Consider the following 15,207-nt stretch of genomic DNA (forward strand, 5'->3'; position numbering starts at 1 on the left):
ATTTTCCCGATGAGCTATAATACTGCCGAGATGGCCCTGCATACATTCCCCATATATTCTGTAAATTTCGCCGCGATTCATCACAGTTACCCTCGAATGTTTTTTTTTTGTTTTTTTCATTTGCTGCACGGGGCCGTTTTAAAATTTATTTATGTTATTTAAAACAAAAAGACTCTACACATACGTATATGCTAATTATAAAAATTCCATTTACTTTTAAGAGAAGCTGAAAATTAAAAAAAAATAAACCTTTAAAAATTTTAATGTTTAACTAATTTTAGCCAATCAGAAGCCTTTATTATCGACACGCCGTGTCACTATATGAAAGAGAGCGCCGTGTATATTTATTTATTGAATCTGAAACGAGAATTTAATGAAAGAAGGAGAAAACGTTATAAAACCTCCCGAGGTTGAAGGTTCGTAACCCTTTCTTTTAATTATTATTATTAATTTCTCACAAAATATCATTGTTTAATTAGCATGTGTAGAAATATTTTAAAAAAGAAAACGATTAAAAGGTCCCGAACGTCTTCCAGCTGTAACCATCATCTCGCGTTTTCGGGACTATACAATAGGCATTGATTGGCTGTTATTTCTAGCGTATCTAATAAGCGTGTAGAGGTTATGGTATAACTACAGTTTGATGCCCCGTTTTGTTTTCGTTGTTTTTCTCGTAACTCTCTGAGAATTCATGTATTTTAATGAAGTTTTGTAGAGGTATATTCTTGTGTATGTAGATTAAGATTATATTGATGAAATTTGCTTAAAACAATTTTAAGGACTTTTGCATCATCCTTCTCTCTCCTCCTGACTTTTATTTCCTCATAACGGTTTAAAATGCATATTTTTAGATGATATTTTGCAGAAATTTGTTTTCGAGGGTGTTGATTAAAATTATATTCATAGAATTTGGAAAAAAAACAATTAGATTTTGAGGGTAGGTTTCGGAATCTGTCATTCTGCCTTGACTCTGTTAGCACCAATTTCCGTCGATTTAGCACTTTTCACATTCCTTTCAGATTTTATATCTTAGATATCAAAACTGTGTTATCTACCATATCTACTGTACAATCTAATGTGTCGCTGCAACATTCCATTTAAAAGATAAACATGCTTCGGGAAATTATGCGGAAACAGTTGGTGGGGCATTATTCTATACATATGTTCTTGTTCCTTCATTACTGGGATTTTTTTTCACTTGTCAGCACTTTCGAGACATGTTGTACTTAATACGTGGCAACACCTCGTAACTCTTTTGTTATCATATTTCCGTTGAAATTTTAATGAATTTTAAAACCTTGGCGATATTCCAGAATGTTCTTCACCATTAGAAAACGATTTGTGGGCGGGGACTTGTTCCCTTTCATTTTTTTTTTTTTTTTAGTCAGAAAGTATTGCTTATGATCCTTTATAGGGTTTCGAAAACTGTTGTGGGTGGGAAGAAAGATATCTTCAAACCGGTCCGAATGCTTACAACAGAGTGGACTTGGCTAAAGATACTCGATTCCCCAGGTTGAGATGTTAAACCGGGCGAGATGTTACGCCTTCAGACTAAATTAGAAACAGTTATTATTATCGTTATTGCACCGGACAAAATGCTTATTGACATTTCTTCCGACTACTGGCTCTGTGCCACAATTTCAAACCATTATAGGTTGCGGGGCACTGTTTTATATCAACATTTACTGCTCCGCTGAAAGCTGGCAGAATCGTTAGCACGCCGGACGAAATGCTTAGCGGTATTTCGTCTGCCGTTACGTTCTGAGTTCAAATTCCGCCGAGGTCGACTTTGCCTTTCATCCGTTCGGGGTCGATAAATTAAGTACCAGTTACGCACTGGGGTTGATGTAATCGACTTAATCCGTTCGTCTGTTCTTGTTTGTTCCCTCTATGTTTAGCCCCTTGTGGGCAATAACGAAATAGGTATTTCGTCTACCGTTATGTTCTGAGTTCAAATTCCGCCGAGGTCAACTTTGCCTTTCATCCTTTCGAGGTCGATAAATCAAGTACCAGTTGCGTACTGGGGGTCGATTTAATCGACTGGTCCCCTCCCCAAAAATTTCGGGCCTTGTGCCTGGAGTAGAAAAACATTATTATTATCATTAAAGCAGGGAGCTGGCAGAATCGTTAACACGCTAGACGAAATGCTAAGCGATATTTCGTCCGTCACTAGGTTCTGGGTTCAAATTCCGCCAAGGTTGACTTTGCCTTTCATCCTTTCAGGGTCGATAAATTAAGTACCAGTGAAACACTGGGGTCGATGTAATCTACTAGTGCCCTCCCTAACATTTCAGGCCTTGTGCCTTCTGTAGGTGGTCATTTAAGGTGGTCAGCTGACAGAATCGTTAGCACACTGAACAAAATAAGTAGCAGTATTTCACCCATCATTACATTCTCAGTTCAAATTCCGCTGAGGTTCACTTTGCCTTTCATCCTTTTGGGGTTGATGAAATAGGTACCGGTTACACACTGGGGTCAATGAAATCGACCATCTCTCTCCCCCAAATTTCTGGCCTTAGCATAAAAGTGACAAGCTGGCAGGATCATTAGCACGCAGGCAGAATGCTTAGCAGCAATTCATCCACCTTGACGTTTTGAGTTTAAATTCTGGCGAGGTCAGCTTTGCCGTTAATTTTTTGGGGGTCGATAAAATAAGTACCAGTAAAACTCTGGGGTTGATGTAATCAACTAGTCCCCCTCCCCACAAATTTCAGGCCTTGTGCCTTTAATAGAAAGAATCATTGTTAATACAGTTCTATATTTAAGAGATGAGGAATTATTTACATTATTTACATTTGACAGATATTTGTCCTCATCTTGTTTGTTGTTAACACAACGTTTCAGCTGATATACCCTCCAGCCTTCATCAGGTGTTTTGAGGAAACTTCGAACTTGAGTTCTCATTCCTAAAGTAGAAAGAATCGTTGTTAATACAATTCTATCTTTTAGAGATGAGGAATTATTTACATTTGACGGATATTTGTCCTCATCTTGTTTGTTGTTAACATGTTTCGGCTGATATACCCTCCAGCCTTCATCAGATGTTTTGGGGAAGTTTCAAACCTGCATTCTCATTCCTAAGGTACTTTTCGATGTTGTTGTTATTATTATTATTCAGGTCACCACCTGGAATTGAACTTGGAATCTTGGGGCTAGTAGCCCATGCTCTTAACCACTACACTATCATTTCCCGAAGACACCTGATGAAGGCTGGAGGGTATATCAGCTGAAATGTTGTGTTAACAACAAACCAGATGAAGACAAATATCTGTCAAATGTAAATAATGTAAATAGAATCATTGTTATCATTTAAGATGGTGAGCTAGTAGAATGATCAACACACCAGACAAAATGCTCAGCAGAATTTCTTCAATCTGTATGTTCTGAGCTCAAATTCTGCCAAGATCGACTTTGACCTTCATCCTTTCAGGGTCAATAAAATAAATACTGGTCAAGCACTGGGGTCAATGTGATTGACTAGCCCCTCTCCTCAAAAAATGTTGGCAGAACCGTTAGCATGCTGGACAAAATGCTTGGCGGCATTTTATTCATGTATATATTCAAGTTCTGCCTTTGAACCGTTCAGGGTTGATATAATCAACTTGCATCCTGCCCCCAAGATTTCAGTATTTGTATACATAGTACAAAAAAATCATTCTTTTCTATTCCAGGCACAAGGCCTGAAATTTTTGGGGAGTGGGGGGGGGGGGGCAGTCGATTAGATCGACTCCAGTACGCAACTGGTACTTAATTTATCAACCCCGGAAAGGATGAAAGACAAAGTCGACCTCGGCGGAATTTGAACTCAGAACTTAGACGAAATACCGCTAAGCATTTCGCCCGGCGTGTTAACGTTTCTTATTTGTTTATTGCCCACAAGGGGCTACACACAGAGGGGACAAACAAGGACAGACAAAGAGATTAAGTCAATTACATCGACCCCAGTACACAACTGGTGCTTAATTTATCGACCCCGAAAAGGATGAAAGGCAAAGTAGACCTCGGCAGAATTTGAACTCAGAACGTAATGGCAGACAAAATACTGCTAAGCATTTCGCCCGGCATGCTAACCATTCTGCCAGCTTTACCTTTCATCCTTTCAGGGTTGATGAAATAAATACCAGTAATGCACTGGAGTCAATGTAATCAACTAGCCCACCTCCCCTAAAATTTCAGTCCTTGTGTCTATAACACAAAGAATTATCATTGACATTGTTTTGTTTCTCTTCACCAGAGATTCCACCAACAGTTTCAAGATGCGACAATTAAAAGGTCAAGTGAAGAAAGAGACGAAAAGAGAGAAGCGGGAGAGGAAAAAAGACTTCTTGGAGAACAAACAGAAGGTCTTCACCATTGTCTTACCCGTTTTCATTCTCCTCATCTGTTTGATCATCACATATGTATACTTCAAAACAAAACCAGTGTCCCAATACTGAGATCAACAACATCCATGTTTTTCACTTCATATATCATCTCTCAGCATCTTTTCCAACTATGTATCATTCCTGATATCTGAAATTTTTATTGTTACACTGTCACTTTCATACATAGAAATACACACACACATGAGCTGGCAGAAACGTTAGCAGGCCGGGCGAAATGCTTAGCGGTATTTCGTCTGCCACTACGTTCTGAGTTCAAATTGCGCCGAGGTCAACTTTGCCTTTCATCCTTTCGGGGGTCGATTAAATAAGTACCAGTTACGCACTGGGGTCGATACAATCGACTTAATACGTTTGTCTGTCCTTGTTTGTCCCCTCTGTGTGTAGCCCCTTGTGGGTAGTAAAGAAATAAGAAATACACAAACACACACAGATATGTGTGTGTATACATGATATCCTAAGGCGTTCATCTGACAGAGTCGCTACAGCGTCGGAAAAAATGCTTGGCGGTATTTCTTCCGACTCAGTACATTCTAAGTTCAAATTTCTTCCACCAAGGTCGACATTGCCCTTCATCCTTTCAGGGGTTGATAAAACAAGTACCAGTCAAGCACTGGGGTCAGTGTAATCAACTTGCTCGTCCACCTTCTCTCAAAAACTGCTGCTGGAAAGAACATTATATATATACACATATAGACACGGTAGCCTGGGGTATTCTTCTGCCTGGCCTACTCCTGTTGAATTGTCCAACACATGCCTGCATGGAAGGAGGACATTAAACGATGATGATGAATATATATATATATGTGTGTGTTTGTTAATATTTAGCAGATGCAACAGAGTGACTCAAGGTCTGAAAGTTTCGTGTGTTGGCACTTATCAAAGTGCCAATTCACAAAACTCTTGACCCATGAATCACTCTGTTACTTCTGCTAAATATTAATAAAATATATACATATGCTCATATTTTGAGTTCTATTTTTCCTGTTTGCACCAACATACCTATATATATATATATATATATAATCTGTGGTGGTTTTTTGGTAAGCAGTGTCAATTTTTTACAATTCTGTAAATTATAATAATATTTTATAAGCAACCACCATGTAATGATTAAAGAAAATAGTCTCTAATATTGGGGCCATCGATGGAAAAAAGTATTTTTGCCATCAAAGGTTTATATCTTCCATTATTAGGCTATTTTCTTTAGTCATTACACAAGGATTGCTTATAAGTTTTAAGCTTATAAAATGTGTATGTGTATACTCACACACACATGTTGTTCTCCTGAGTTCTGAATACGTGATAGTCATGAAATATCAACATTTAAGAAGGTACCAATTCTAGTCACAGTAAAGTTACCATCTTGGAGCTACCAGTAACCTGCTCAGGAGTTCAAATCTTTCTATTACAACAATGTTGTTATGCTGTTCAGATAACCCCAGGCATTCAATTTCTCTCAGCTCCCTTCATCAACGATATAGGATTGGGATTCCCAACTGTAAAACTACTTGCCCGAATCACAATATCTCATATGTATTCCTAGCATGAAAAAAGAAATGTATGTTGAAACAAAAGTATAATTTAAAGCTTTATAAATGGACTTAAGTATGTGTGTGTGTATATGTTTGCATGTATAGAGCTGATGTTTATTGCATAAGGTAAGATTTAAATCTTAATGCAATAAATAATGGTTTATTATTTACGTCATATATTATGCATATGTATATATGTGTATAAGAAGGGATGACTATTAAGTGGACATCCAATATGCTAGAAAGAGGTCATCAATGACCCAACCACTTAATGGTCATCCCTTCTTATACACATGTAATACAATTTTTCTGAATTTTCAGATTTTTTTTATATGCTAGGCCACTTGGTTTTAAATTGAATTAATATTCAATTTATCACCCTCTATATATATATATATGTACATATATATATATATATATCTGTAATATGTGGCAATTATTCGGTTGGCGTAATAAAACTCCAAATTTCGGATGTCGGGGTGGAAGCCTGCTCTGGCATCTCTTCAGTTATGAAGGCAATCAAAATATGCTATGGAAATGACCGTTAAACAAAGGGAAATTACTATGTAATTGACCACATCTGAAACTCGGAGTCTTATTATAGTAACCGAATAATTGTCATATATTATATTACAGATAAATTCCTCTATTTACATAATATTGTGGTCTCTTTCATTCTTTTGTTGTCTTACCATTACTATATATATATATATATATATATATATATATATATATAATGATACCTGTTTGTGATAGAAAAAAGACACACCACTCACCAATGACATTTGGACCACATATAGTATACAACATACTGTGAGTTAGTCTGTGTTTTATATATATATATACACACACACACACACACACTCACAATTGCATATTATATAAATATACATACACACATATATCTATAAGAAATGTTTCTCTATCTATGTCTCTTTACATATATATAATCACACACACACATTCAAACATGCATACACACACACACATATATATGAAATAGAAGCTTTGTTTCTTTTTTTAAAAGATCAACTTCTGATGACCTACTTGCTCAACAAACCAACAAATTGCCTCCTTACTCTATTACAATAAACCCTGCATTTTGAAAATATAATCTACATTGAATTCGCTTAATTTTGACTAGAATTACATTTCCACCTGGTACTGAGGTAACAGACTTCACCAAAAATAACAAATCTTTTAAAGAGCCAATAAAATCTGAAGAACCTTTTTCTTTTCTTTGCTCTGTACTTTCTGCTATTGGTACATGGCCACAAGTTTTGGAGAAAAACGGCATAGTCAGTTAGCTTGACACTAGTATGTAAATGGGGTATAATCTAGCAAAGAACCCCAGAAGGATGAAAGATGAATTCAACTTTAGTGAGATTTGAACTCGGAACATGACAATATTACAATACATTTATCCAATATTTTATTGTTTCTGCCATTCAGCCTTGTAGACTTCCATGTTTGATTCCTTATAAAACCAAAGCTTTATAGTTCTATATTTAAGAGATGAGGAATTACATACATTATTTACAATTGACGGATATTTGTCCTCATCTTGTTTATTATTAACACAACGTAATGGCTGATATACACTCAAGCCTTCATCAGGTGTCTTGGGGAAATTTTGAACCTGGGTTCTCATTCCTGAGGTATTTTTCTATGTTGTTATTATTATTCAGGTGACCTAAATAATAATAATAATAATAATAATAATAATATCGAAAAATACCTTAGGAATGCAAACCCAGGTTCAAAATTTCCCCAAGACACCTGATTAATGCTGGAGAGTCTATCAGCCAAAACGTTGTTAACAACAGTCCAAAGCTTTATGCTTTGTGGCTGTGTGATGAGAAGTTTGCTTCTTGACCACATGGTTTTGGGTTCTATCTCTCTGTGTGGTACCTTGGGCAAGTGTCTTCCACTGTGGCCTCAGACCAACCAAAGCATTGAGAGTCAGTTTGGTAGATGGAAACTGAAAGGAGCCTGTCATATGTGTATGCATATAGGTCTTTGTGTTTGTCCACCACCACTTGACAACTAGTGTTGGTTTGTTTATGTCCCTGTAACTTAGCAGTTCACCAAAGAAAACCACTAGAATAAGTACCAAGCCTTAAAAAAAAGTAATTTCAAGATGGTGCCCCAGCATGGCCACAGTCCAAAGAGTGAAACAAACAGGAAATATCTTTGGTGGAGCAACAGGCAAAGTACTTTACAGTATTTTAGTTAGCTTGCAATATACATCCCTTTATATTCTGAGTTCAAATACCACTGAAGTTCACTTTATACTTTCAATTATTGTGGGCCAAATAAGGAATATGAATATTTACTCATCGAAAAATGTGAGAAAACCCTCCTCATTATCCAATGTGTTTCATATTTTAATGTTTTGCTTCATCAAGACTTGTATAATGTCAACAAAAGCAACAACAAAAAACATTTCACCTCAATAAAGAATATATTTTCCAATATCAAAAAACATCTTGTTTTTATTTCTCGTTAGGTGGAGCTGAAAGCAAGTGGCTTAGCCGTTAGGGTATTCGGCAACCACTCCAAGAGTGTAGTGGGTGCTTTTACATGCCACCAGCACGAAGGCCAGTCAGGCGGTACTGGCAACGGCCATATCAGGAAACTGATAAGAAAAGACCCAAAACCTTAAATTATTTAAGGGACAATAAAACTCAAGTTTAGGACGCTCAAACAACAGAACACTCAAGCAATTTTTATTTTTAAATATATATTCTTCAATTTACATTATTTTAACCAACACATATAAGCATGTACATACATATATATATATATATATATATATGCATATACACACTTATCTGTGTGAAGGTTTATATTTTGGCAACAGCTTTGGAATTATTGGGATTTTTTTTTTTTGTTTTGTAATATTCTTTGTAAAAATTTTTTGCAAAAATTGTTCATTGTTTTGTTCCAGTTGTGGAATTAAATATCCATCTCCAAGAATTTTCATGAAATAGTGTTTGGTCAAGATACAAAAATAAAAAAAAAAAACATTGGAAGAAACAGATGTATGAGTGTGTGCGTGTATATATATATATATATATATATATATACATACACACACAGACAAGCAGAGGTGTTGACAGATTAAGTAGAATGTTCAATCTATGTTTCTAACAATGCGTCTGCAAAAGGGTGATTTCATCTCATCAAGAGCTTTTTCCAGTTCCTTAGTTAACTGAACAAGGTTCCCAGGGTCAGTTTGTAGATGGTGTGTTGTGACTTCATCATCCTCTTCTAAGTGGAGCTTCAGCAGAACGTTTGGCATCACCTGGTGCCTCATGGATCGACTTGCAACCTGTAATGCAAAGGAAAAGAAAATCATTTAGGAAAAGGGACAGATAATTCAAATTCTTTACAGTACTGGACCAGTTGTTGGCACTCCATCGCTTACGACGTCGAAGGTTCCAGTTGATCCGATCAACGGAACAGCCTGCTTGTGAAGTTAACGTGCAAGTGGCTGAGCACTCCACAGACACGTGTACCTTTAACATAGTTCTCGGGGATATTCAGCGTGACACAGTGTGACAAGGCTGACCCTTTGATTTACAGGCACAACAGAAACAGGAAGAAAGAGTGAGAGAAAGTTGCGGAAGAGTACAGCAAGGTTCGCCACGATCCCCTGCCGGAGCCAACAATGACCGAGTTGCGCCATTAGACCACCAGGTCGGAATAAATACAGCAGTAATTTTTTCATCTTTTAAGTATTCTAGTCACTAGACTGCAGCCATGCTGTGGCACCAGCTAGAAAGGTCTACTCAAGCAAGTCAACCCCAGCATCTATTTTTTTAACTCTGGTGCTTATTCTTAGGTCTCTTTGCCAAACTGCTAAGTTATAAGGACATAAATAAACCAACACAAGTTGTCATGTGGTGGTGGTAGGAGAGACACAAACACATACACACACACATGACAGGCTTCAGGACAGTCTTTACTAAATACACTCACAATACATTGATTAGCCCAGGGCTATAGCAGACAATACTTGTTTATGGTGTTGTACAGTAGAAATGAACCTGAAGTCACATGATTGCAGAGAAAGCTCCTTCAACCACATAACCATGTTAAAACAAAACAAAAATTTTTTTAAAAAATAAATATAATTATTTTTTTTAAATAAATGGAAAAATAAAATACTAGGAATGTTTGCTCACCTGAACATCAAAACGCCATTCTAAATTGTCATAATGTGGCAACTCCATAGACATTTCCGAAAGAATATTCCGGATGTTTCCTCTGTTTTCTAGATACATAGTGAGCAAAATGTCTATTTTGTCATCTTGGAAGCCAAGAATACTTAAAGACTCTTTGTATTCTGTTTCAGGAATCTGTAAAGAACATCATTATCATAATAACAACAACAACAACAATAATGATAATGATAACACAAGGTCCGAAATTTTGAGGGAGAGGACAAGTCAATTACATCAACCTGTGTTTTTTTTTTTTGGTACTTAACAACCGTGAAAGGATGAAAGGCAAAGTCAACCTCGGCAGGATTTGAACTCAGAATGTAGCGATGAGCGAAATACTGCTAAGCATTTTGCCTGGCATGCTAATGATTCTGCCAGCTCACCACCTTAATAATAATGATAATAATAATAATAACGATAATAATAATAATAATGATAGTAATAATAATGATGATGGTTTCAAATTTTTCCACAAGGGCAACTATTTTGAGGGAGAGGATAAATTGATTACATCAACGCCAGTGTTCAACTGGTACTCTTACTATCAACCCTGGAAGGATGAAAAGCAAAATTGACCCCAGCAGAATTTGAACTCAGAACATAAAGATGGACGAACTACCATTAAGCATTTTGCCCAGCACCATAACAATTCTTCCAGCTCACCACCTTAATAATAATAATAACGATGACTTCAAATTTTTGCCTCAAGGGCCGCTTGGGGGAAGGGATCAAGTCAATTACATCGACCGCAATGTGTAACTGGTAGTTATTTAACCGAGCCCCGAAAGGATGAAAGGCAAAGTTGACCTCGGCAGAATTTGAACTCAGAACGTAGCAACGGGTGAAATACTGCTAAGCGTTTCACCTGGTGTGCTAACGATTCTGCCACCTTGCCACCTTAATAATAATCCTTTCTACTGGAGGCACAAGGCCTCGAATTTGTGGGGAAGGGACTAGTAGATTACATTGACCCCAGTGTTCGACTGGTACTTAATTTATCGTCCTTGAAAGGATGAAAGGAGAATATGAACTCAGAATGTACGGATGGGCAAAAATACCGCTAAGCATTTCTCCAGGTGCACTAACGATTCTGCCAGCGCGTCACCCGGAAACATGTGGTTGGGAAGCAAACTTCTTACCACACAGCTGCCCCATGGTATCTTTTTACAGCAGCTAGGCAGACTAGGACATTAGGTGACAATGATGAACAACACTTTGGTTAATGTCATGTGACTATCTTTTTACATGGCTATAATGAAAATACCAAGATTTACTTACCATAAATCGTGAGGTCTCTGTCAGGAGGTACATCAACCCTTCCACGGCCGACTGAACAACTTTAGTCTCCACGTCGAGTTTCTCTGCAGAAAAGATTCCATATTAAATAAAGTATTTTAGGAGATGTGAAGGCATGTGTGGCTTAGTGGTTAGGTTGTTTAGAAATAATACATTTCTAAATCTCTCAGAGAGATTTATGCAGTAGTGATACGATGAAGTAGTTGTATGCTGTCAATTTAATGTGACGGTCCCATGAAGGGAATAATACTACTGTTGGTTAGGCCTAGGAAGCTGCACCGCTTCCTGTCGGCCTTGACACGTTTCCTGTGTCCTTATGTTTACAAGGGGGAGACAAGCACCTCCACCCAGCTAAGCCGGCATCCAGAGACATGTTTCTGAGTCTTTGCTCGTCATCAGTCTGGAGTAGCAGTCTGGTTAGGTTGTTGCACTCACAATTGCTGGAGTGTGGACTGGATTCCTAGATCGGGTGGCACATTGTGCTCTTGAGCAAAACATTTCATTCCATGTTGCTCCAGTCTCCCTTTCTCAATCAGGGATTGGAACGTTGGCCTGCTCGTCTAGCCAGCAGGGTGGCACTGATGCAAAGCACACTGTGACTAGTGATGTGTAACATCATCTGATAGTCTGGTCAGTCACATGATCACATGATTTTTGTAATCAACTAACCCCTCCCACCAAATTTCAGGCCTTGTTTCTATAATGGTTAGTCTACATTACTTCATGAAGGCATACGGCTCAGTGGCTAGAGCATCGAGCTCATAACCATGAGGTTGTGAGTTCAATTCCCAGATTGGGCTGTGCGCTGTGTTCTTGAACTAGACACCTTATTTCATGTTGCTCCAGTTCTCTCATCTGTGGAAATGAGGTGCAGCATCACTGGTACCAAGCTGTATCAGCCTTCAGCTTTCCTTGGACAACATCAGTGACGTGAAGAAGAGGGGCTGGTATGAATGGGTGACTGCTGGTCTTCCACAAAATAACCTTGACCAAACTTGTGCCTTGGAGGGGAACTTCCTAGGTGCAATCCCATGGTCATTTGTGACCGAAGGGGGGTCTTTACTCTTTACCCTTTTATATTACTCCATAAGGAGCACAGGGCCAGTTTCCTGGTTTCTCTGGCATAAATATTCCTCCCTGGATGGGACGCCAGTCCATCACAGGGTTACTCATTCTTACCAGCTGAGCGGACTGGAGTAATGTGAAATGAAGTGTCTTGCTCAAGACCACAGCAGATCTCCTGGTCTAGGAACTGAAACCACAATCTTACAATCATAAGTCCAACACCCTAACCACTAAGCCATGTATCTCCACCTGTTCCTATAATGGAAAGGATTGGTCAGATTAATTACAAAAATAATGATAGAAAATTTCAACTTACGTGCGGCACCTTGGTAAACTTTTGGGTTGGCGCCATTTTCAATGAACTGCAAGGAGATGCGACAGAATTCCCGAACAACTAGAATGGAAAATATTAATGCTATGATAATTGTGATAATTAAATACATGCATATGTGTGATTGTATGGGTGTATGTATATAAATATGATTGAGCATATATGCACATCTATACATATATGTGTGTATGTATGTGTCAGCATGCATACACATATATATGTGTGTGCGTGTGTGTATATCAATATTGGGTCATCCCATAAATAATGCAGTTTTTTTCAACTGTATGAAATAAACTACCTGCATCAACTTGCTAATATAATCAGGTAGTAATTTTACTTTGTACTTATTCTTAGTACTTCAACTTACGTCGTTTCGAGTTACGTCTTTTTCGGCTTTACGCTGATTTTTTTTTAAAGGAAATTAATGAAAAAAAAATGATTAAACCTTAACTTCAGTCTGCCTCAACGAACACATTTAAAAAGCATAAAAATTATTTTTTGAATCACCTAAAATCAATACTAGAAAACGTTTATTAGCACAGATAATAAGCAAATGAGATTTTTCAAAATGATCTTCGTGTTACGTCGTTTTTCGAGGTAAGTCGAACGTCTTGGAACCAATTACCGGTGTAAAGTTGAGGTATGCCTGTATATACATTTCACAGACAAATAAGACGAGAAGGCTACGGTTGGAACCACTGTTGATCATGAATCAGCTGAATCAGAGCAAGACCCGAGAAGGGGGCGGATACAGAAAAACAACAATAGCCATAATTCGAATAAGAACTACCATTAATTTCAGCATCATGCTCCGTGCGTTGGTCTTTTAATGAATTAAACAAATTATATTCATTATGAGGGTGGTGGTGGTGGTGGTGGTGGTGAAAAGTTCCTGGCTTTAAGGGTGTCGCGAAAGGCCTGGTTGGAGGCCCAACCTTCCGAGTTCTTTTACAGGGTTTAGAAAAACTGAAGGACCGCTGAAATAAATGTGTGAATCAGAGAGGGGAATTATGTTGAATAAAATCATAATCAACTGATCCTCCTACATTCTCTTTTACCCAAAACCAGGAACTTTTCAGCACCCACCTCGTGTATGTGTATATATATATATATATATATAATTTCGTGTGTGTATGTATGTGGAAACGAAGTCCGTGGGAGGAGGCACACATGTATATTGTTATGCCGGATAATGTATTCTTAAATACGCTACGTAAGAAAATGAAACGAAGCGGTCGTGATTAGAACCACCGTTGATCAGAGGTCAGCTTGATCAGGGCAAGATCGGTGAAGGGGTGAATACAGACTCAAAACCTGAAAATTTTGGGAGGGAGCTAGTCGATTACATCGATCCCCAGTATTCATCTGGTACTTATTTTATTGACCCCCCCCCCCCCCAAAAGGCTGAAAGGCAAAGTCGATCTCGGCGCTACTACGGTAATAATGACGATGACTGTTTTTCGTGTCCGAAGATCGTAAGGAAGGGCGGAATGCCCTCAACTAGCTATATAATGAGATCCTTCACGCCACAGAGCTTTTCTTCCTGCCTATGTGAGATCACATGTTAAGGTTATTGTTACAGATGTTCTATACAAACTACAGCCAGCACTCCTGTTACCAATATTTCCATCTTCGGTCGCATTGTTGTTTACATTAGACGTCTTCGAATACGCAACGTCGTAACAAATCAGTGCTGCTTTTAACTTCTAGAGATAATCTTAAGTGATTTAATGGCATTGCTAACACAGTAAGACACAGTATTAACTTATAAAGTGTTTAACATTCTTTGTAGTATGTTATGGTTGCATAACGAAATACAACGGTGTCCCTACAAGTGCCTAAATGAGAGTCAATCTGCGCAATTCGATCCCAGTCTTTAGACTTGGAGGTCTGACCACAGCAACTCAGCAGGATAAGATGGTTGCGATGACCACCAAACTTTTGGTTTTACACTGGAATGTCCTTCTGGGTGAATTGCCTTACAGGACTGGAGATCTCCACCTACCTTGAGGTTGCTGGAAGAGGCAGCGAACTTATTTAATCGACTCCTGAAAGGGTGAAAGACAAAGTCGACATGGGGGAAAATTGGACCCGGAACGTAATAATAATAATAATAATAATAATAATAATAATAATAATAATAAATATGTAAATAAACCAGTACTACCTTCAGCATCAACATTTGTTAAGAATTTCAAATGCTCCTTGTGTTCATCTTTTAACAAATTGAACATTATCTCATATAAATAGATGTATATATATAAATAAATGTGTATGTATGTATAAAAAGTGTGTAGAAAGCAAGCGGTCACTCCTACTATAAATGATGACAATAGCGTACCGACTTCCGTTTAGCAACCAATCAACTT

General features: G+C 37.8%; 2 protein-coding genes across 2 annotated transcripts in view; one reads left to right on the forward strand and one right to left on the reverse strand.

The window, feature by feature from the left end:
* Nucleotides 1-310: 310 nt before the first annotated feature.
* The window catches only part of LOC106874442 (uncharacterized), a 29,647-nt gene continuing 14,750 nt past the window's right edge, over nucleotides 311-15,207 (forward strand). The window contains exon 1 of the mRNA XM_089342293.1: nucleotides 311-416. The gene's annotated coding sequence lies outside the window, so the exon portion shown is untranslated. The remainder of the gene's footprint in view (nucleotides 417-15,207) is intronic.
* LOC106874445 (COMM domain-containing protein 2) lies at nucleotides 8,605-15,204 on the reverse strand. Its single transcript, XM_014922181.3, has 5 exons — nucleotides 15,006-15,204; nucleotides 12,824-12,901; nucleotides 11,425-11,507; nucleotides 10,108-10,281; nucleotides 8,605-9,251 (listed from the first exon to the last, which is right to left on the reverse strand). Exons 1-5 carry the CDS (start codon nucleotides 15,070-15,072, stop codon nucleotides 9,054-9,056), a joined length of 600 nt encoding a protein of 199 aa, XP_014777667.1. The 5' UTR covers nucleotides 15,073-15,204; the 3' UTR covers nucleotides 8,605-9,053.

The sequence above is a fragment of the Octopus bimaculoides genome, chromosome 25 (assembly GCF_046866305.1).
Source record: "Octopus bimaculoides isolate indiv1 chromosome 25, ASM4686630v1, whole genome shotgun sequence".
NCBI classification, from domain to species: domain Eukaryota; kingdom Metazoa; phylum Mollusca; class Cephalopoda; order Octopoda; family Octopodidae; genus Octopus; species Octopus bimaculoides.